A 23,656-nucleotide genomic window follows, 5' to 3' on the forward strand; every position below is an offset into this window, starting at 1 on the left:
CGCTTTTAGCTTAAATTTAAGCACTTGTTGTATTAGGGTACCGTTTGGCAAAATTAAGCTGGTGCTTATTTTAAGCCATATTGGGCTTTTTGTATGGAAAAGCTAAAGCTACATGTTGTAGCTTTAGCTCATAACTTTTTCGGGAAGCGCACGCCTTAAAAGGCGGAGTGATGGTACGTAGGTTTAAAAAAAAATAGGGTTTTGGTTGTAGTCCAAAAGGTGAGTTTTTCACTGCCTTCGTCCTCTCTTCATCTCCTTAGTTGTGCAGAGAAAGTACTATCTTCTTTGTCTTTAATTAATGACTTTCTCTCTCACTTGTACTTTTTGTATTATTAATTGATTTCTATTTTGTTTTTTCTCTATCTTGCTTTCCACAACAGCATAAAGAGCACAAGGGTGAAAGGTACTATTATTTTCTCTCTCTTGTTCTATATCTCTCATTAATTAATAGGTAGTGTTCTCTATCTGGATGAATGATTTTTAAGTTTAGGTTGCACATCACCATTGAAACTAAAAGTTTAAACCTCCAATTTTATCAGAAAATTCTAAAGCCTAGAGCTTTTTTTTGTTGAACTAAAGAAAACAAACCCTCAATTTCTCCACCTTTTTACCACATGTAGCACAAACCCATGTTGAATCAACAAAAAAGTAACCAAATTTCAGTTCTAACAAGAAAGTAGAACAAACCCATAAACCCAATTCTTGTAGAAATAGCAAAAAATGAACCAACTCTTGTATTTACTTCTTTTTTTTTACAAGATCAAGTTCTTTAAAGAACTACCCACAAAAGGATTTTAAGAGATCTGAGCTTTGAAGATGAACCAAGCTAGAAAGGGAGAGAAATATACCCAACACCCATAAACCCATAAGTTAAAGTGATGATTTTAGCCTCTCTCTTTCCTTCCTCTCTCTCTCTCTCTTAAGAGAAAGGAATAGACTACTAGACTAGTACAGTGATGGATAAAGATGGGAGAGGGGGTGTCCCATATCTCATTAATATATTTATATAAATTCTAGTGGTATAATACAAAATATATTTACTGCATATTTTTTTTTTGTGTTAAACTTATTCATTGCCTACTTGTTCTAACATGGTTGTTTCAACATGTATTCATACGACTATGTCACACGCTTAGAGAACAAGGATTTTTGAAGAGCACCAGACATGTGTCCATTGAAGAGCAACTGGCAATATTTCTCATGACCATTGGGCATGTATGAAATTTCATTTAATATGTAATTGTTATAAAAGCCTTTTCAGCTTATTTTTGCCAAATGCGTCATAAAAAACTTATGTAACAAAAAATGCTTTTGTATAACATTGCCAAACGATCAAATATAACTTTTTTAAAGCGCTCAAACTTTAAGCGCTAAAAGAAAACCAGCTGCAGAAAAATTCCGCTTATCCAAATGAGGCCTTAGTTACATTATTAGCTTATGCATGAGATCTTTGGGATACTAGTGTTAGACATATTAGATGTCTGAGATTCCGCTAACAACACTAGGGGACATCATAACCCGACATTAAGATCATACAAGAATGACCTAGACTCGTAAAATTGAGTGCGTAAAAGAGTTTACGTGGGAACTCACTTGTACAAACTCTTGTTATTAGAAAAAAATAGTTTATTTCGCCGTCTAAATTTTAGTTTAATGTTTAAACGACAGTCCAAAATTATGGAATGTTCCAAGTAGCATTATTAGATGCGTGATCTAATAAATGAAACCCTTCTAAGTGAACGTGGAACCATTTCATTATATCATCCCTAGTCCAGGTCATCAAAATGGACAATAACGACTCACGAAGACTAGCATGAGAGATTGACAGATACCGCTGTTTATTTGGGTTATAGGAATAATGAGCATTCAAGTCAACTGCATGGGTGTATAGTATGGTACACTGGCAATCCACAAATGAGAGTACTTCAAAAGTTCAACGTCAGGACTCTCGTTAGGAAATTGGAGGGATTCCTTAAAACATGAGTGCTCCACTCATCTTATGTAAGGAATGTGGAACTCTGGTCTCGTTAAATGTCACGCCGTAAAAGGAGGTTATAAAGGCAGAAACCGGGTGAGGCATGATAGACATGAAGCTGAGTGGGAGTACAAGAATGAAATATGTCCTCCTAAGTAAATTAGGATTAGTATCTCAAGGCCACTGGAGGAGCAACAACTGAAAATGCATGGTCGTGCTCAGATGGATTAAAAGTTAATCATTTATTTTGACAGTTTATTCTCTAGATCAAAAAAGTCTGAAAGGTAAGGCGTATCAGATGAAATACGAAGTGACATGGGAATCGAGCATTGCACTTGTTCTAAGTACAAGTGGGAGACTGAAGGATATGTCCTTTCGGTTTCAAGTAGATGTCCTTTCGGTCTGAAGGATATGTCCTTTCGGTCTGAAGGAGATTTCCTTCTGAAGGAGTATCCTTCGACTAAGATGACAATGCGCCCAATTTTTCGAATAGGACAACGATGACCTTATGTAACACCCCTATTTTCTTGATATACCAAATTGGGTGGAAATAATAAAAGTCTAGGTCAGTTTTGTTTAGATGAAATACTGGTGGGTTTAAAAACCCTATTTCTCTTCACTTTTAAGGAAACCCTATAGAAAAGAAAGAGGGTGCAGCCGCTCCTTAGTGATGGGAGAAGGAATAAAGAAGAAAAGTGATGGAAATAGAGTTCTCTAGTGAGAGAACAAGCCATGGTTGTGGTCTTAAAGTCATCTAACGCGAAAAGAGGTAGATTTCCTATCTCCTAATTTTTTGTAGGCTCTTTCAATTTATTCCATGATAGTTATAGTATTGTTAATCACATGAAAGAACGATTAAATGGCTTAGAGACTAGTTTTATCTTGAATTTCATAAAACATATAGAGAGGACAGTATTTTGGTCTAAATTCAACTTACATCTGGTATTGATATATGAAGAATCTCGGTGTGATTCTTATATTTTTGGAAAGGTCTGTTTGTCTACTTTCTAGTAGTTCAAACGGTTTGTTAATCCGAGTTCCGAGTGAAGAGTTACGATAGTTTTCGTACAAGGTGTCAGAACAGTGTCTACTGCAGTCGGTTTATATTAAAATTAAATCTGGTGTAGATATATAATGAATCTAAGTGTTATTATTATATGTTTGGAAAGGTATGTTTGTCTACTTTCTATTAATTCAAACGGTTCGTTAATCCGAGTTCCGAGTGAAGAGTTACGATAGTTTTCGTAAAGGTGTCAGAATAGTGTCTACTGCACGTCGGTTTATATTAAAATTAAATCTGGTGTAGATATAGAATTAATCTAAGTTTGATTATTATATGGTTGGAAAGGTCTGTTCGTATAATTTTTAGTAGTTTAAACGGTTCATTAATCCGATTTTCGAGTGAGAAGTTATGATTGTTTTCGTACAAGGTGTCAGAACAGTCTCCGATGGACGAATTTATTGAGATAATTCACATGGTTTCTGTTCTTTAGACAATGTATCTCCTAGGTAGATACCTTCTAGTGGTGAGCCTATGTTTGTTAATTAATATTTTTATTTGCTTGTTTGAGATTGCGATCCACGTGAGGATCTACTATAAACATCATCCGTCATGTGTTGTTGACTTGAATTGTTTGGTGAGTTTGTTTGTAAGTCTTGATAAGAGTCAATGTTTGTTGTGTATTGGTCTGAGATACCTGAACAAGAGTTTGATGATTGTGTCTTTCGACATAATGTGGTTGTCGACGTACATGTCAAGTTTGTGACCATAAAGGTTTACCTTAGTTAAAGGCATGATATTTTCTATCTGCTGAAAAAAAAAAAGATCGTTGTATTATCAGGGTTAGTATTAGATTAAAATAATACGAGAACCGGAAAACCTAATAATTAATCAAATGACATAAATTATTAGTTTCGAGAGGGATTGGATAAATCTGATATATTATGTTAGTATTCACCGTTAAATTTCAGATAATGTCAATAATGAATATGAATGCAATGCTTCCTTGATTGGGGATTGAACTTGCCTACCCGAGACTTAGGTTTGAGGAAATCTACTGCAGTTGGGTTTTAACCCAGCTATTTTGTTTTTCAGGTAATTATTGTGCACTCATGGTAGGTGTTGCTCGTGGATCCAGGTTGAAGGTCTCAAATCTTTGATTTCAAGGCGGTTAGCTTGAGATTTGGGATTTGGGGCGCTACAAAGTGGTATCAAAGCCGAGGACGGCTCTTCGCTGAGGGTGGGGGATTGTAATAGTCCCACATTGCTTACAAGAGTGTCCAGAGACTGGGCTATATGTGTAAGCTCAAGCTTAGTAAGTACTAAGGCCTTTTGGGTAGGCTTGTGGTGCCTTCGCCAAGGACAAAACCCTGTACCTGTGTGAGGTGGTTAAAGCGGGGACAATATCGGCAACTGCTAAGGCTTGGGGCGTTACAAAGTGGTATCAGAGCCGAGGACGACTCTTCGCTGAGGGTGGGGGATTGTAATAGTCCCACATTGCTCACAAGAGTGTCCAGAGACTGGGTTATATGTGTAAGCTCAAGCTTAGTAAGTACCGAGGCCTTTTGGGTGGGCTTGTGGTGCCTTCGCCAAGGACAAAACCCTGTACCTGTGTGAGGTGGTTAAAGCGGGGACAATATCGACAACTGCTAAGGCTTGGGGCGTTACACCTTATCCGGAAGATCAACTAGCTTGGTCGAATTAGGGGTAATAATGCTTAGCTAGAAGCCAACTACGATCGTCGGATCACTTCGGTGATTCGTGGCTAACATAGACCCGATTCTACAACGGATACACCAAAGAGTGGTGACTTGATCGGAGAGAATTGACTAGAGGGAACTAGGCAAATAGATGGACTAGTACCAGTTTGATAAGCCCAAAAGATTCGAAAAAAGTCCAAACAAACATTTTTTCCCTTCACGAGACACTTTACATTTAAATGTATATAACTATCATTAAATTTTTAGAGGAGAGAAATAAGAATTATCATACATGTAACATTGTGATTTAATCACTTATGAATGAAAATGGTTCGCTTGGTTTCAAAAAAAAAAACAAGTACTTAGAAAAAAAACAGATATTTCTGGTAACATTTAAAGTGACATAAAAATAAGGGTTATTTAGGCCAAGACCCCCATTTATTTAGCTATATTAGGGGGACACCCCTAAAAACATTTTCGTTTAGGCGTTAACCCCCAAAGCTCATTTTCCGTCCAAATAGCCGTGAAGTAGTGGCCGTGCGAATCACATGCTCGCCTACTGACCAAAATACCCCCGTTCTAATTCTTAGTATATGTCCCCCATTTATTTAGCTATATTAGGACTACACCCCCAACCAAAATACCACTTGGAGCTTCACAACCACCTATTTCTCAAGTATCTTCTTCCTCTCAACCATCAACTTCACAACCCGTAGTATCTTCTTCCGAAAGAATAAGTGATGCTTCCAATATTAAAATTTTAGCTATAAAATCCAGATTTTTCTTCAGTTTGTGGATCTGTTGAATCTAAGCAAATAAGTTCTGGTTTCAATCTGGAGTTCACCAATTTCTTGTTTTTGCTTTATTGTCAACTTGGGTTCTGTTTTTTGCTCTGAATCTTGGTTAGTTGTTGAAGGACAATCTGAAAACCGATTTAACATGGATGAATTTCTTCCTCGGTTTCTTTTTCTTTGACTGTTTCTCCTTCTTCTTCAATTTCTTCTACTTCTATTCTAGATTTCAATTCTTCTCTAGCAAAATCTTCTAAAATTTCATCTTTTCTTCGAAACACATGTCTAAGAAATGGATACCAACTCCTTAAAACATGACTAAAAGATTCAAGATCAGGTTTTTGTGAGAAATAATAATAAAACAGAGACTTTTGAAACCAATTACACCATTTTGCGGTACAAACACTACTAGTTGTTCTTCCATTCTTTTTTGGGTTCTGTTTAGTGGATATTATAGCTTGAACTTGACCCATACAAGTAATTTTTGGGTACAACTACCTCGGACTGGTAAAGACACGATCCACCCAATCATCGGAGTACAAGTGACACCTCGGCCAGAGTCACTCGCTGATTGGCTCTAGCTCGGAGAGAGTATGACCCAGTCTATAGCCGAACCTAAGACTTATGAGACAGAGAATGTAACATGGGTGAACCAACCGGAGTCACTCGTGGATTGGATCTAGCTCTGGCCTCTATCTAGGGGTGATCATGACCCTGTCTATGGGCGAACCTCGAAGTTAGTGGCTTGACATGTAACTAGGGTGATTCAACCGATCGTGAGATGAGAAAGTATTGGCTCGGGATAAACTATTCGAGCGGACAAAGTATTTTGGTTAGGGGTGTAGTCCTAATATAGCAAAATAAATGGGGGTCATATACTAAAAATTAGGACGGGGGTATTTTGGTCAGAGGTCGAGCATGTGATTCGCACGACCACTACTTCACGACTATTTGAACGGAAAATGAGCTTTGGAGGTTAACGCCTAAACGAAAATGTTTTTAGGGGTGTCCCCCTAATATAGCTAAATAAATGGGGGTCATTCTCTAAAAAAACCCTAAAAATAAACATTATTGCGCTAACAAGTACTTAAAAAATCAAAATCTAGCCAACGAAGTGTCACAACAAACAGAACCTCTGCGAAACCCACCAAGCTTTCTGACCATCTCTACTTCTTTTTTGTTGCAACATCTCCTTTACTTGGTTTGTGCTCGCAATCTGTTCGATCAAATGTCTAACCTAATTATTAACAGGCCCCACCTATAGGCTATAGTCACTCACCTTCTGATCAATTAATCAAAGGATGAAGAAGCACAAAAGGAAAAAACGGTTACGCCATTCAACTGATTTTGGCGCTCGACTTAAAACAGATAACTGAACTTTAATAAACAGACATCACACAGAGAGAGAGAGAGAGATTTCTAGAGAGAGAGAGATTTCTAGAGAGAGAAAGTGTCGATCTTGTATCACTTAAGAGGAGAAATGGGAGAAGTAAGAAAAGGGTTATTGATGATTGTTATTCTTGAGTTGATGATGGAAATGGTTTTGGGAGTAACAAGTTTTGGAGTAAACTGGGGAACAATGGCGACTCATCAACTTCCACCAGAGATGGTTGTTGACATTCTTACAAGAAATGGGTTCAAGAAACTAAAGTTATTTGAAGCAGAGGAAAGGATTATGAGAGCTCTGATTGGCAAAGATATTGAAGTTATGGTGGCTATACCTAATCATATGTTGGATTTCATTGGTAAAGATTTTAGGGCTGCTTCTGATTGGGTTCAACAGAATGTCACAATTTACACCTACAATGGTGGAGTCAATATCAAGTAATCTCTCTCTCTCTCTTCTTTGTTTTCTGATTACCTTTCTTCAGTTTTTTTTGTAATTCTTCTTTGATTTGATTGTGTTAATCTGCAAGATTTTAATTTCTAGGTCATATTTCATTAGGATATCAAAAAACACAAAATGGGTTTCCTCTGCTATGCCTGATTCTTGAAAATTATAGGTTTCAGATTGTTTGTGTTTTAGGGTTTTTCTTTGAAGTCTTTAGAATTAGAAATCTAACAGATTGCTTGTCAAAAATAACTTTTCGGCAGGTATGTTGCTGTAGGAAATGAACCATTCCTCAAGACCTACAATGATACCTTCTCGAAAGCAACAATGCCGGCATTACAGAACATTCAGAGAGCCCTCTATGATGCTGGTCTAGGGTTCAGAATCAAAGCAACTGTTCCTTTCAATGCAGATATATACAACTCTCCTGATTCAAATCCAGTCCCATCTGCTGGGGATTTCCGTCCAGAAATACGTGAACTGACTATCGAAATTATTCAATTCCTCTACGAAAATGATGCACCTTTCACTGTTAATATATATCCTTTCCTCAGTCTTTACGGTAATGACTACTTTCCAATTGATTTTGCCTTCTTCGATGGAACAAAAGAGCCTGTAAAAGATGGAAACTTCACTTACACTAATGTTTTTGATGCAAATCTGGATACTCTCATATGGGCATTGGATAAAGCTGGTTTTCCTGATATGCCGATAATCATAGGAGAAGTTGGATGGCCTACTGATGGTCATAAGTACGCTAATGTAGCTAATGCCAAGAGATTTAACCAAGGATTGCTTAAACATATATCGAAAAACAAAGGAACTCCGGCTCGAAAAGGTAAGATTGATGTTTATCTCTTTAGTCTGATCGACGAGAGTGCTAAGAGTATAGCACCAGGTAGCTTTGAAAGACACTGGGGAATTTTCGAGTTTGATGGGAAGGGAAAATATGAATTAGATTTGTCAGGAAACCAACAGAATTTGGAACTAATTGGAGCTAAGAACGTCAAGTATTTACCAAAGACTTGGTGTGTTTTTAATGACGATTATGATGACAAGATCTTGAACTTAGCCGATAGTGTTGATTATGCTTGTGCATTATCTGACTGTACTGCTCTTGGTTATGGGTCTTCTTGTAATGGATTAGATAATCGTGGGAATGCTTCTTATGCGTTCAATATGTATTATCAGGTGGGGAATCAGAAGAATTCTGACTGTGATTTTTCAGGTTTAGCAATAATAACCGATGAAGACCCATCTAATGGAACCTGCGTTTTTCCTGTCATGATCGCATATAGTTCATCGCTTTCATTGCAGAGTCGGGCACTTGGTATCTTTCTACTCCTTGTCTTCTTTGTAATTTTTTCCTTTATTGGTTAAATCGTAAGATGATATCCCAATTTGTACAGCAGGGAATCCATTTTACACAATAGAATTTAAGCATTCTTGTTGAATGTCTGTCTTCTGTTTGAGCCTAGAAAGGTTGCATATATTTTTCTGCTGGAAATTGTGCATCTGAACTACACATGTTGATATTGAAAGTGCATCGCCTTTTATAGCTAACTTCCTCGACAATCAACACTATCGCCATTGGTTGATGATAAACCTTTCATTAGGTGGCTTCATTTATCAACCAGTATCTTTCGAGTAGTACTATATCTATACCTAATACTAGTACGTACCTAAAGGTAGCCCCTTTTGTGACTCAAATCTAAAATATGGGGCGGCTCTGATACAAAATATTATGCACTCTTAACATATATAACCTAGATAAAAGCTTAAGGAACAAAAGGATTATTTACTTAGTGATCTGAAACAGAAGATTTTATCTGCTTAGTCGCATGTCGCTTAGGATGACTTTCTGTTCCGGGATTAAAAGATATATTAGCTGGGTCTTTTAGTGGGTTTGGCGTCTAGACTGGTTACAAGGAGAAGCCTAGGATGGAACTAGGTTAGTGAACCGAGATACTGATGAATAAAGAACAATCCGAGAGATGGGTATTGTATCACTTTATCTTTGCAAGTATAACAACAATACAACATCATATATTACTCGAATTACTACCATCCCAATTTTTCATAAAGATGCAACGAAATATCGTTTTCTAATTAGTACTACACGACACCTATTACTTGTATGATTTGTATATAATATGTTACATTATGACCTCACTAGCAACTAGGCGATTTCTCAAGTATCATATACATGTATAGCTACTGGAAAGCTTTCGGTGTATAGACAACATAAGTTTTTGTATCTCGATCTCTGTTAATGATTTAGAGATCATTAGACCAATCACTGAGATCAGTTTCGAAGAACAAGCTCTCTATGAGGTTATCGATAAAAAGATCGATGAATGTATTACATCCGATGTTGAAGATTCGGTTGACTCTAGTTCGAGCACTTGAGAAATAAGCAAAAAGAGCAGAAAATACTATTGCAGCAAAACATACCCCTGCTGTTTCAGCCATCTCTTCTAAATCCATTTTCTGGAATAATGAGTTCCCTGTTATTAGTTCCATTGTCACTGTTCCGGCTATCACAACCTGAAATGAAGCAGATTGAGTAAAAACTGAGTTAAGAAAAAACTGTTGAGAAAATCACATCTTATTTATATTTGGCGAGTGTTACCACGTTATATTGTCTGAATCCGACTGATCTGAATCACGGGACTCAAGTGCACCAAAATTAGTTATTCAAACAAGTTAAGAAGTAAAAAATGTCACCAAATTAATTTAATAACTTTTTTTATTTACGAGTAACTATTTGTTAAATATAGTTACTAATAATCTTTAGGGGTGAACATCGGTTGGGAAACCGACTTTTTGCATCTATACATAGTCCGATCCAAAAGGTTCGGTTATTGTAAATCTCAATCCGAACCAAACTATGCATGAACGATTTGGTTCGGTTGGATAACTGAACCAAATGTTTAAATTTTACCAAGAGCAAAATTTCGAGTTTTCAACATTAAAAGTTACTACAATTATACTTATAACGTGATAAAAATTAGTATTATCTCACAAACCATTAAGTCTACATGTACGTGATTAATTCGACATAGTTTATCAACATTTGAGAAAGATAAAAAAAACAATAAACAATTGAATCTCCACCATCTATCATGTCCAATCATATATTCTTACAAATATAATGTATATAAAAGATTGTAATAAATAGTTTAGTTCGGTTTTTCGGTTTCCGTCAAAAAAATTCATAGACCGGACCAAATCACTCGATTTTGACATTTTTAGTATCCAAACCAATCCGGATAACCATTAGGTCGGTCCTCAAATCGCCCAAATCTGTTTGGGAGATTGGTTTGGTATGTTCGGATACTAAATATACTAACCTAATAATTTTCTTTACTTTACTAAAATAGGGAGATGCTAGAGTGTCCAGCTCGGTGACCAGTAAAATGTCCATATTTCCTCATTTAGCAACAAAAGATGCCAGCACCGTAGTCAAACTTTGAAAAAATTTTGTCTTCTAGTGAATTCCACGTCATATTGGCATTTTACTGGTCACCGAGCTGGGCATTCTATCATTTCCCATCAAAATAACTACTGCTAACATTAAAATAATTTCTACTCTTAATCACCTAAAGAAAGAAAATCATTTGTTTTAAATTGTTAAATTGATACGAGGCCCATAGGAATATAAGTTGATAAAATTTCTTCCCTGATTCTACCATTAGACCCAAAAACAAAAAAAAAAGTTATCCAAGATAAAATCACATAGAAAATTAAGATTATATATTATAGGATTACCATTGAGAGACGACCAGAGAGGATTTCGATGTCATGACTTCTTTTCGAGCTGTCGATGTATTCAGACAAAGAATCAAAGAACGACGACACGTTATACTTTCTACCATGATCAAGATCTTGAAGAAATTTTGGTGATTTGATGACTCCAGAACGATCTGAACCGTAAGATCTGAGTGTACAAACACGAGGCTGAAGCAATACCTTCACACTATCAGGCTGAGAATCAACATCAACTGGTTTCAGATTCAGAACTGCTGGTTTCAACTGTTTCAGTTCACTGTAGATAACCCGACCCGCCGAACCCATTCCGACGATTCTGGAAATTGGATCAAAGGAGAAGGGATTTCTAGAGAGAGAAAGTAAAAGAATCAATCAAGGTTGGGTTTGTTTAGGTACATAGTTTTATTACTTGTTAAATAAGATTCCACGTCTATCACTCCGTTTGATGATGTAATTTTGTGGGGTCCATGTATTATGTGGCACTAGATTAGGCGCTGCCGTCTTTTTCTTTACTTTGTTTGGGTAGGCGGGTAGCCCGGGATATTTGGAGCAATTAATTGACTAGTATCCGTTTCAATTTATATTTGGATCCAAATTTGTGACCATTTCTCCTTTTTGACCTCCATTTCTTAACTACCTCGGAATTCGGCTTCCTTTCAAGGTCGGCACAATTGTTTGGGAGGCCCTAAGCGAAGTTAAAATTCGGGGCCTAATATAAGTACATATTCGAAAAAATAAATAAAATGTTTGATGATGTTTAGATGAGGAATCGAACACTTGACTCTTACTTATCCACTAAGCTACAACTTAACTCATGTCTTAAATTTATTTGAAATATGGTCATTATTTCGAAAATAACATTTAAAATTCGAAATATAAGACCCTTAACTTTGTAAAAAAAAATCTAAAAAGAATACTTTTGGGTGAGAAAATAACCATTGCAAGACGACCAGCTAGCATTTCCATGTTGTGTCTATTCCTTGAATTCTCAATAAACTCGTGTAATAAATAACCCACGTCATACTCCTCATCTACCACGTCATCATCAAGAACAATCCTACGTGGCTGTATCACTTCCGGACGATCTGAACCATAAGAAGATCTAAGGTTATTATAAGCATCTCGAGGTTGTTGAATCAAGAACTTCAAGTTCTCATGTCGTGATGACTCAACTCTTTTCACCTTTTGAATCCCTAATTTCTTCTGTCTCTTAAACCCACAAAAGATAACCCTTGCTTCCAAAGCCATTAGAACTCGATCACAAAATGATATAGATAGAAAGAGAAAGTAATGAGAGAAACCCAACCCAAGAAGGCAAGAACCAAGGATATTTCTCAAAGAGGAAGGCTACACAAAATATAAACAAAATGATTATGACGAATGCAGTGGGACTCGTATGTACACGTGTCACTTGCTTTTAGTTAAGGGTTTCTTTCCTTTAAGGTGACTCTAACAAAGAAGTGTACACAAGAGTGTTTATCAAGTGTGTCAATATAAAGCTTTTCAACAAAATAAAAAATAAAAAAAAGTGTGTCAATATATAAGTGGGGTGGTATTTCTTACCTACCAAATATTTGGGTGGTGGAAATTGTAAGTGGATATTAAGAACTTGCACGCCACTCACTCTCTCCGGTTCTTTCTTGCCGCAGTACTGTCTAATTTAAGGATTTTTCAACAAAAAAAAAATCTAATTTACGGATTGCTAAGTTACAAAATGGTAAAAGAATAAGAAATTTGAAACAAGAAATAAATGAAATTATTAAAGAATAGATTTATTAAGATGATTAAGATGTTGAATAAGAAATACTTCATAAAGGAAGAGGTGAAGTGAAATTGAAGAGAGAGAGAGAGGCCGAGAGAGAGGAAAGGTAAGAATTCAAAAATTGATGAAGGGGAAGTGGGTATCAATGAATACTATCTTCTCGACACTCTTTTCCATCAGACGGGCTTGAGAAATTGATTGAATACTATCAATTTTGTTCGTTTACTAGAAATTAAGTCTATCATCTTCTTGTATGAGATATTGGATATATCTAGACGGTTGAAATTGATGATGTTGAAATGGGTTTCCAAGATGGAGAAGTCGAAGAGAAAGAAACATCGGATATTGGAGAGCAACTGGTCGTGAATGAGGACATGGCATCGAATGGGGGAGGAGAAAGTTTTTGGGTGTCAATGTATCGTCGATTGAATTGGAAGGCCCCGACTAAAAGATAAATAGTCATATTACACTTGAGATTCATTTAAATGATCCACATAAAAACAGGATGTTGTCTTTGTGGTTTCCAAAGTCAACAATAAGAGCATTAATTTTGTTTCGATCATAACCTTTCTGTTTTGTAATATATTCTTCTCTATGACGTACGAGTGATGACCTCAAGAGATTAGTTTTTGGTATGGTGCCTCTAAATGCGGTCTGCCTTTTTGCCCTTCACTCTTGGCACTCTCTGTGGGCCTCAGACTGATCTGAGTTTGTTTGTTCAAATCTAACACGGATTAAGTCCAACTTGTGTCCTCAGACTTGCCTCGTTTATAGGGGCATCAAGAGAGAAGGCAGAATAAAAAGGTGGGGCGTTTATAGACGCTTCCTTTATAGTAAAATATGACACGGACTGTACACAAAAATTTATGAAGCAATGGAAACAACCAAACTGGACCGTTTTGGAGAGTAAAAAAAATTCTCCAGAGAATAAAGATTTTAGTCAAAAAATATTGACTCGAGGGCATATTTTGTTTAGTCCAAAAATTGACCTGATCAAACACTGCCCCCTAATCTTCATCTTCTCTCTCCATATCTCTCTCTCTTTCTTTCTCCCTCTCTATATCTCTCTCTCTCCCCTATTGTTCTCTCTCTCTCCCCTATTGTTCTCTCTCTCCCATTGTTTCGCACCATCTCTTTCTCGTTCTCTTATTATTTCCCTCTTCTTCTCTTAGTCTCTCTCCCTATTCCTCATTGTCTATCTCTTACTATCTTTCTCTTTTGCTGCAACACCTAGACTTTTGAGGGGTGCCACTAGCAAATTATAAGGGCCCAAATAGCAAGACCCTTATAAACGTAAAACCTTTTTGTTTGCAACTCACGTCTTCTCCTTTGTCTAGCCGCGAGAAAGAATGAAAGAGGGCAACATGAGGTTTAGGAGTGGAGGAACCGGAACCGAAAACAAAGGAAATCTAAAGAGAGAAAGTGGGAAAGAGAAAAAAAAATTCAAGGGAGTTGCTAAAGGGTTTGGTTTCTTCGTCTTTGTGCTACAATATCAAGTAGGTTTCTTCTTCCCTAGGGTTTACATACCCCTCTTTAATTTCAAACTTAGATTTGAATGGTTAGAACTATAATATCTTTAAACTATGAATTTTTGCTAGGTCATCATCAAATTAGAACCAATTAGTGACACAATAGACATCTACTATGAATATAAACTATTCTAACAACAATATAGTAACCCTAGACCATTATAGTTGTATTAATGGAGTATATATACACCCGGATAACAACCTAGGCTATTAGGGTTATATAAATAGAGTATATATACACGCGGACAGCAACCTAGGCTATTAGGGTTGTATAAATAGAATGTAAATACACCCGGACAACAACCTAGATGCTAAGAATTGTTTTTGTATATATTATTGATGTTGACAATTGATGTTTGAGATATATATGATGTATTAATTTGCATCTCTAAGCGTATTTATGAAAGTAATCTCAAAACGCTGCCATTGGATTTTATGTGCATTTGGAGTCCGGAAGTTTTAAAGGCACGTCTATAAATTGTTATTGGGGCCTCCCTACACTATCTTGACACCATTAAATACCAAGAATAAAAGGAAATTACACTTCATATAACACAAATAGGCAAACATTTTCTGTCTACTATCAACCTTCAAATACAAGCCTACTAGGTTCTGAAAGGATTCTTCTTTAACTCTTTTCACCTCCCAAATTTACACCTGTCAAACCTACTCGATCAAATTTACTGGACCCATTCCCTAGTTAAGCCCTTTTCATGTCTAATTGGGCCTAACCAAATTACTAGCGCTCTATGGGCCTCTCGGATCAAGTATGCAGAACTTAAGCCCATAAATTCCATTGGTACGTACTGCTTGTACAAGGCCCATCTCTTCACTTCAGAACAAGTAGATAGGAATAATCACAAGTAATCATCCGTTTGTTAATTAGGCTCATCAAATCCTTACGAAAAATATACTAAGCTCAGGCCCATTATTCCCGTCCGGGCCCAACATGTATAGAGTCTCGGAATCTTTTGAACCTGTAACACGTTCGAAATGGGCCCTCATGTATGCTAGTTCCCCGTCCGCCGCTTCATTGTCTGAATTCCCTGGAAGGACACCGGCACCCATTGAAGTAGCCTTCAAAAGCTCCATAATATTGAGATCCTCTTGGGTTGCATCTCTCTTAACACCATAACCATTCTTCTTTCCATTACAATACATTGTCCATAATGGTTCATCAAGAAGCTTTATTCTATCTTTTTCGGCTCTTTTTTCACATTCAAGGGCTATTCTTACCATTCCTGCACTCATTTCCTTTTGCAAAACAAAAGTTTGAATGGCTAATTCTAACACCAATGTAGGTAAACATTTTGGAGTTTCTTGTATTGACAAGCTTACCCTACCTTTACGATACCCGAATAGTGTGCCAGTGATCCGTGAGCCCGTGACGGCTCGATGCCCATCGGGTAGTGTACTGTGTATCATTGGAAGTTTACAAACTGGTGTCATAATGGGAAATGACCGAAAAACGGATCGAAAAACACGGAAAACTCTTTTGTGTTTCTTCTTATGATGATGATTAGGTTCAACTAGAGAGACAGGCTGACTAGACGGCGGTAGCGGTGGTGGTGGAGGAGGGGGCGGTGACGAAGGATCTTCAAATTCCAATGGGCCAGAAGATGTAGGAGTAGTAGTAGAAGGGTTTGCCTCCCCCATGAATGGTTACCTCAAAAGACAGAAGAAACAAAGAGAAGGCATGAGAGATAGAGATGAGACCTAGTTTAGTTAAGTTAGGTATATTTTTTGTGCTTAGGCTGGATTTCCGGGACCCCAGCTGTAAGAAAATTTTAGAGAGATGTATTAGGTCCTAGAAATTCGGTAGACATAGTCAAAGCTCCTCCACCTTGTCCTTCTATATGAACTACATAAACATCTCTGCAAATCTTGATTGCACATTTTTTCCATCAATCTGGACCCTCTTTAAAAACAACACAATAACAATAAGTGGGTTATCTAGATGTTAACATTTGGGCTACTCTGACAAGGGTCGTGGCAGGCAATTTAGAAGACGCCTGTGGTATTTAAATTCGGTCCTTGTAATTTGCAGTGAAAATATGGGAAGTGAAATAACATTTTTACATGGAAGTAATAAACATAGATTTGAAATTATCTACTAGTAAAAAATTATACTAAATTATTGATGAGTTTAAACTCAATGAATGATGTTTCTTTATCATTTGATAAAATTCTTGATTATGTGATAGTCAGAGAACTAACTTGAAATAGCCGACCAAATAATTTACCGTGGTTGGTTCACGACCTCCCTCCATGGAGAAACCAATAATGAATTTATTAATATGCAACACAATCGTGGGGTTTGATTCATTTCATTAGTCAGACGTAACCAACATCATATTCAGTTTTAACACCCTAAATAATGATCTCGAAGAAGTCCCTCCAAAGAGGAGTTTAACACAAAAACATTATATTTTCATTCGGTGGATTTGCCGATTACTAGGTGATATTTTCATTATTCTGGCTATGAGCTTTCTTGGACAAAACTTCAAGAATGCATTTCAGAGAAAAAATTTATGAGCTAAAGTTAAATTGTAATGTTGTTTGATCTCAAGTTTAATAGAATACAAGATACAAGATATAAGACGGTTCTTAAATAAGAGACCCGGCGGTCAAGATGAGTTGCAGAAATAATATACGTGTGTAACACGTGTATGTACGTGACGGATCGAGAAGACGAGATCCGACGATCAAGAAGCATTCAGAATATATTTGAAGATATGTGAAGATATTTGAAGATATGTAATATTAGTATAATATATTCCGAATATCTCTTGTAACTATCTAATGGTAATATTAGATAGATTTTGTATTATTTCCTAGTTTAGTAATCAGAAACTAGGAAACCCTAAACCCTAAGTCATCTATAAATAGGAGAGGGTTCTAGGCTTCAAACTCATCGAGTTATGTCTGACCAATGTAACCGATCAACTCCCACATACAATTGTATGTGGTGAATTATAATAAAGAATTATTTCTCCGTGGATGTAGGTCTTGAGTAATCGACCGAATCACGTTAAATTATCGTGTCTTTACATTATGTCCATATCTAAGATTATAATATGATCGTGAATTTAACATGGTATCAGAGCAGGTTAATTGATCCTGATTTATGCTTCCGCAAATTCCAACTTTTCTTTTAGTTGTGATTATATTATATTTCAATCGTGTATACGATTTGTTTTCCAAGATTAGTCTTGTGATTATGACGAGAAAATCAAGTAGAAGTAGAAAAAAAAAATCAACCAAGAATAGGAGATTCAAAATTTTTATGAGATTATTAAAGTTTATCGAAGACGTAGTTCCTCTCCAGCAAAGGTATGATTCTACATTTATTTTCGATTTTTTTCAGATTTTTTTTCATTTTTTCGAATTTTTAGACCTAAAATAGGTCTGAAATTAAAAATTGAAGTTTCGGAACCAAAATCACGGATCTGGTTCACTTTCAACAACCAGAACCAAATATTCTCCGTTCCGGAATAATTACCCAATTTTGTTAAAACCTGCGACCAAACAACCCCTTAAGAACATGTTGACCAGTCCACTGTCTCTGACTCGTGTTTCTTTACGCACGATGACGTCAGCATGACGTCATCTTTCGCGACTTCCTTTTACCGCGAACTTGAGTCTTCTTCTCCGACGACTGCATCTAGGGCATTAAGCCGATTACTTTTCCGGCTTCATTCCTTCACTAGACGAATACTTCCCACGTCTTGGACCATCCTCAACCTTCACAAACTGTTTTCCCTTTCCATTTTGTGACAAATCCAGCGATCTTCTTTGGTTCAAATCACTCTCTCTCTAGAATATTTCTGTCGGCTGCAACGAGTATGCTTAGATCGACTGTTTCCTCTCTTCGCAACCACTTCTCGACGAACCCTAGAGCTATTATGTCCCTTTTTCCCTTCGATCGACATCATCATGAACTCATTCAAACCCTAGAGTAACCGGAACTCCATGTCTCACCGGAACCCTAGTTTAGTGATCATGAGATACAACTCACTATTAACCGAGTCAACTTAGTTGACCTGTGACTCAGTCAACGGTTCTAACTTGACCACTATTAGACTTGGGGTGCGTTTAGAAATTAGTTAGGCCCGTCTATAACCCGGTCTATTAAGCCCACTTTAGTCGTCTAAAGGCGCTCTTTCCATTTTCCAGTCGAGTAGGTTTGACCCGGCTTTAATCCGTGACTTAACCCGTGACCCGGACCTACCCCTTTCTTCTTCTTCCTTCTTTCCCGCGAGATAAAAACACTAGGAATTGAGAGGGTTCGATTTCCGGCAACATTTTCCGGCGTTTTTTCGTCACCAATCGACTTCTATCATCGATTTGGACATCATATACTAACAACCGACGATTCCCTTTTGATTTGGTGAAGAATCGAGAATTTTATAACCCGAAAATTCATAACTTTTTGGAACTTTCTCTCTCTAAAGACTAAACAATCTATTGAAGGTCGTTTTTGACCGAATTTGATAGCTATGGTCTATATCAATCATCGATTTAGAGTTTCTTACAAATCACAGATGACTTTATTGTGAATTTCTGATTCGGGAAATCCAAATTTTGAGAAATTTCTCAATTTTGATAAACCCTAATATAGAAGTTCCTAAATTTCCCCAAATTAAGTATTTGTGACAGTTTCTCATCCCATTGTTTTGTGACAGCCTTTTTTGCCACAGTTTATCTGTCGGAAATTTATTTTGTGATAGACTTCTAATGTCACCTATAACCAATTTTGTCTAGTTGTGACACAATTTTTCTGTCACTTTCTCTTCTATTTGTAACACTAAAAATAGATTAATTTCATCTAATTTTCTTTCCGGATATCTCGTGATATTTCCAAAGTTTCCAAAGTCATACTTTCTTTATGACGACTTTATTTCTCTACCAAAATTTTGGACTTTCTCTTCAACGGAGAAAGAATTTCTATTTTGGATTTTAATTCCGGAATTCAACCCACGAAATTTTCATAATCATATATTTCTCATGATTATTTTCTTTCTTCCAATTATATTTTGGACTTTTACTTACCACAAATAGAATATATCTATTTTGACCTATATTTCCGGATTCTCCTGTGACATTTTCCAACTCATACTTTCTCTATGATGACTTGTCTTTCATACCAAATTACATTTTGGACACTTCCTTTCACCTAATAGAATATCTCTTCCACGGATAGAATATCTCTATCTTTAATTCCGGAATTATATTCGCGAGCTTGCCTTTTTTGGCAATGAATTTCATGTCGACCATCATTTTGGTTGTTACTTTCTAATATTTTTTGGTATTCCGACAATGATTTCTTGTCGATTTTAAACAAAACAACATTATTTTTTTGTCACTCCTAAAGTTCATACTTGACGTTTTTATACGACAAGATATTGATCATCACAACTTTTTAGTTGTTGACATTTTCTTCATACAATGACCAACTTTACATACATGAGAAAAATAAATGTAATTTTGTTGTCATTGATTTTCGCTCAATTTTTTGACCGTAATTACCAACTTTTAGTTGTGACTTAATCCTTCAATCAGCTTCCAACGCATCCACAATGTAAAGGTTGCAAGAAGACGAATACGATGAATCGACAAGTATTTTTTTCTCACTCCAAGTCGGACACTTCAAAAATTACGTGCTCCAACTTGCGGGGGGGTAATAGAATACAAGATACAAGATATAAGACGGTTCTTAAATAAGAGACCCGGCGGTCAAGATGAGTTGCAGAAATAATATACGTGTGTAACACGTGTATGTACGTGACGGATCGAGAAGACGAGATCCGACGATCAAGAGGCATTCAGAATATATTTGAAGATATGTGAAGATATTTGAAGATATGTAATATTAGTATAATATATTCAGAATATCTCTTGTAACTATCTAATGGTAATATTAGATAGATTTTGTATTATTTCCTAGTTTAGTAATCAGAAACTAGGAAACTCTAAACCCTAAATCATCTATAAATAGGAGAGGGTTCTAGGCTTCAAACTCATCGAGTTATGTCTAACCAATGTAACCGATCAACTCCCACATACAATTGTATGTGGTGAATTATAATAAAGAATTATTTCTCCGTGGATGTAGGTCTTGAGTAATCGACCGAATCACGTTAAATTATCGTGTCTTTACATTATGTCCATATCTAAGATTATAATATGATCGTGAATTTAACATGGTATCAGAGCAGGTTAATTGATCCTGATTTATGCTTCCGCAAATTCCAACTTTTCTTTTAGTTGTGATTATATTATATTTCAATCGTGTATACGATTTGTTTTCCAAGATTAGTCTTGTGATTATGACGAGAAAATCAAGTAGAAGTAGAAAAAAAAAATCAACCAAGAATAGGAGATTCAAAATTTTTATGAGATTATTAAAGTTTATCGAAGACGTAGTTCCTCTCCAACAAAGGTATGATTCTACATTTATTTTCGATTTTTTTCAGATTTTTTTTCATTTTTTCGAATTTTTAGACCTAAAATAGGTCTGAAATTAAAAATTGAAGTTTCGGAACCAAAATCACGGATCTGGTTCACTTTCAACAACCAGAACCAAATATTCTCCGTTCCGGAACAATTACCCAATTTTGTTAAAACCTGCGACCAAACAACCCCTTAAGAACATGTTGACCAGTCCACTGTCTCTGACTCGTGTTTCTTTACGCACGATGACGTCAGCATGACGTCATCTTTCGCGACTTCCTTTTACCGCGAACTTGAGTCTTCTTCTCCGACGACTGCATCTAGGGCATTAAGCCGATTACTTTTCCGGCTTCATTCCTTCACTAGACGAATACTTCCCACGTCTTGGACCATCCTCAACCTTCACAAACTGTTTTCCCTTTCCATTTTGTGACAAATCCAGCGATCTTCTTTGGTTCAAATCACTCTCTCTCTAGAATATTTCTGTCGGCTGCAACGAGTATGCTTAGATCGACTGTTTCCTCTCTTCGCAACCACTTCTCGACGAACCCTAGAGCTATTATGTCCCTTTTTCCCTTCGATCGACATCATCATGAACTCATTCAAACCCTAGAGTAACCGGAACTCCATGTCTCACCGGAACCCTAGTTTAGTGATCATGAGATACAACTCACTATTAACCGAGTCAACTTAGTTGACCTGTGACTCAGTCAACGGTTCTAACTTGACCACTATTAGACTTGGGGTGCGTTTAGAAATTAGTTAGGCCCGTCTATAACCCGGTCTATTAAGCCCACTTTAGTCGTCTAAAGGCGCTCTTTCCATTTTCCAGTCGAGTAGGTTTGACCCGGCTTTAATCCGTGACTTAACCCGTGACCCGGACCTACCCCTTTCTTCTTCTTCCTTCTTTCCCGCGAGATAAAAACACTAGGAATTGAGAGGGTTCGATTTCCGGCAACATTTTCCGGCGTTTTTTCGTCACCAATCGACTTCTATCATCGATTTGGACATCATATACTAACAACCGACGATTCCCTTTTGATTTGGTGAAGAATCGAGAATTTTATAACCCGAAAATTCATAACTTTTTGGAACTTTCTCTCTCTAAAGACTAAACAATCTATTGAAGGTCGTTTTTGACCGAATTTGATAGCTATGGTCTATATCAATCATCGATTTAGAGTTTCTTACAAATCACAGATGACTTTATTGTGAATTTCTGATTCGGGAAATCCAAATTTTGAGAAATTTCTCAATTTTGATAAACCCTAATATAGAAGTTCCTAAATTTCCCCAAATTAAGTATTTGTGACAGTTTCTCATCCCATTGTTTTGTGACAGCCTTTTTTGCCACAGTTTATCTGTCGGAAATTTATTTTGTGATAGACTTCTAATGTCACCTATAACCAATTTTGTCTAGTTGTGACACAATTTTTCTGTCACTTTCTCTTCTATTTGTAACACTAAAAATAGATTAATTTCATCTAATTTTCTTTCCGGATATCTCGTGATATTTCCAAAGTTTCCAAAGTCATACTTTCTTTATGACGACTTTATTTCTCTACCAAAATTTTGGACTTTCTCTTCAACGGAGAAAGAATTTCTATTTTGGATTTTAATTCCGGAATTCAACCCACGAAATTTTCATAATCATATATTTCTCATGATTATTTTCTTTCTTCCAATTATATTTTGGACTTTTACTTACCACAAATAGAATATATCTATTTTGACCTATATTTCCGGATTCTCCTGTGACATTTTCCAACTCATACTTTCTCTATGATGACTTGTCTTTCATACCAAATTACATTTTGGACACTTCCTTTCACCTAATAGAATATCTCTTCCACGGATAGAATATCTCTATCTTTAATTCCGGAATTATATTCGCGAGCTTGCCTTTTTTGGCAATGAATTTCATGTCGACCATCATTTTGGTTGTTACTTTCTAATATTTTTTGGTATTCCGACAATGATTTCTTGTCGATTTTAAACAAAACAACATTATTTTTTTGTCACTCCTAAAGTTCATACTTGACGTTTTTATACGACAAGATATTGATCATCACAACTTTTTAGTTGTTGACATTTTCTTCATACAATGACCAACTTTACATACATGAGAAAAATAAATGTAATTTTGTTGTCATTGATTTTCGCTCAATTTTTTGACCGTAATTACCAACTTTTAGTTGTGACTTAATCCTTCAATCAGCTTCCAACGCATCCACAATGTAAAGGTTGCAAGAAGACGAATACGATGAATCGACAAGTATTTTTTTCTCACTCCAAGTCGGACACTTCAAAAATTACGTGCTCCAACTTGCGGGGGGGTAATAGAATACAAGATACAAGATATAAGACGGTTCTTAAATAAGAGACCCGGCGGTCAAGATGAGTTGCAGAAATAATATACGTGTGTAACACGTGTATGTACGTGACGGATCGAGAAGACGAGATCCGACGATCAAGAGGCATTCAGAATATATTTGAAGATATGTGAAGATATTTGAAGATATGTAATATTAGTATAATATATTCAGAATATCTCTTGTAACTATCTAATGGTAATATTAGATAGATTTTGTATTATTTCCTAGTTTAGTAATCAGAAACTAGGAAACTCTAAACCCTAAATCATCTATAAATAGGAGAGGGTTCTAGGCTTCAAACTCATCGAGTTATGTCTAACCAATGTAACCGATCAACTCCCACATACAATTGTATGTGGTGAATTATAATAAAGAATTATTTCTCCGTGGATGTAGGTCTTGAGTAATCGACCGAATCACGTTAAATTATCGTGTCTTTACATTATGTCCATATCTAAGATTATAATAT

General features: G+C 36.3%; 3 protein-coding genes across 6 annotated transcripts; 1 reads left to right on the forward strand and 2 right to left on the reverse strand.

Annotated features, from left to right (window-relative positions):
* The first annotated feature begins 6,565 nt into the window (after positions 1-6,565).
* Positions 6,566-8,751, forward strand: LOC147530719 (O-Glycosyl hydrolases family 17 protein). 4 transcript variants are annotated; one of them, XM_086650232.1, is made up of 4 exons: positions 6,855-7,290; positions 7,561-7,859; positions 7,989-8,135; positions 8,526-8,751. In XM_086650232.1, exons 1-4 carry the CDS (start codon positions 6,947-6,949, stop codon positions 8,675-8,677), a joined length of 942 nt encoding a protein of 313 aa, XP_086506358.1. In that variant the 5' UTR covers positions 6,855-6,946; the 3' UTR covers positions 8,678-8,751. The 4 variants fall into 4 exon arrangements, with proteins under 4 accessions (XP_086506355.1, XP_086506357.1, XP_086506356.1 ...); XM_086650231.1 differs by having other exon boundaries at positions 6,583-7,290; positions 7,561-8,135; XM_086650230.1 differs by having other exon boundaries at positions 6,821-7,290; positions 7,989-8,751.
* Positions 8,752-9,323: 572 nt separating this feature from the next.
* Positions 9,324-11,449, reverse strand: LOC147530720 (stress enhanced protein 2, chloroplastic-like). The gene is made up of 2 exons (XM_086650233.1): positions 11,069-11,449; positions 9,324-9,844 (listed from the first exon to the last, which is right to left on the reverse strand). The coding sequence occupies exons 1-2, from the start codon at positions 11,372-11,374 to the stop codon at positions 9,575-9,577; spliced, it is 576 nt and encodes a 191-aa protein (XP_086506359.1). The 5' UTR covers positions 11,375-11,449; the 3' UTR covers positions 9,324-9,574.
* Positions 11,450-14,878: 3,429 nt separating this feature from the next.
* Positions 14,879-16,044, reverse strand: LOC147530721 (protein MIZU-KUSSEI 1-like). The gene has a single exon (XM_086651042.1). The coding sequence runs from the start codon at positions 16,013-16,015 to the stop codon at positions 15,251-15,253; it is 765 nt and encodes a 254-aa protein (XP_086507168.1). The 5' UTR covers positions 16,016-16,044; the 3' UTR covers positions 14,879-15,250.
* Between the last annotated feature and the right edge of the window lie 7,612 nt (positions 16,045-23,656).

The sequence above is a fragment of the Eschscholzia californica genome, unplaced genomic scaffold, assembly GCF_041429995.1.
Source record: "Eschscholzia californica isolate CP2 unplaced genomic scaffold, dmEscCali1.0.p SCAF_6, whole genome shotgun sequence".
Classification (NCBI taxonomy): Eukaryota; Viridiplantae; Streptophyta; class Magnoliopsida; order Ranunculales; family Papaveraceae; genus Eschscholzia; species Eschscholzia californica.

What these genes read in the sequence shown, in the direction of transcription:
- LOC147530719 (XM_086650229.1), top strand. Translation starts at nt 6,947, where the DNA reads ATGGGAGAAGTAAGAAAAGGGTTATTGATGATTGTTATTCTTGAGTTG. An exon ending in AATGGTGGAGTCAATATCAA is followed by an intron (nt 7,291 to 7,560) that starts GTAATCTCTCTC and finishes ACTTTTCGGCAG; the next exon opens with GTATGTTGCTGTAGGAAATG.
- LOC147530720 (XM_086650233.1), bottom strand. Translation starts at nt 11,374, where the DNA reads ATGGGTTCGGCGGGTCGGGTTATCTACAGTGAACTGAAACAGTTGAAA. An exon ending in TCTCTGGTCGTCTCTCAATG is followed by an intron (nt 9,845 to 11,068) that starts GTAATCCTATAA and finishes GCTTCATTTCAG; the next exon opens with GTTGTGATAGCCGGAACAGT.
- LOC147530721 (XM_086651042.1), bottom strand. Translation starts at nt 16,015, where the DNA reads ATGGGGGAGGCAAACCCTTCTACTACTACTCCTACATCTTCTGGCCCA.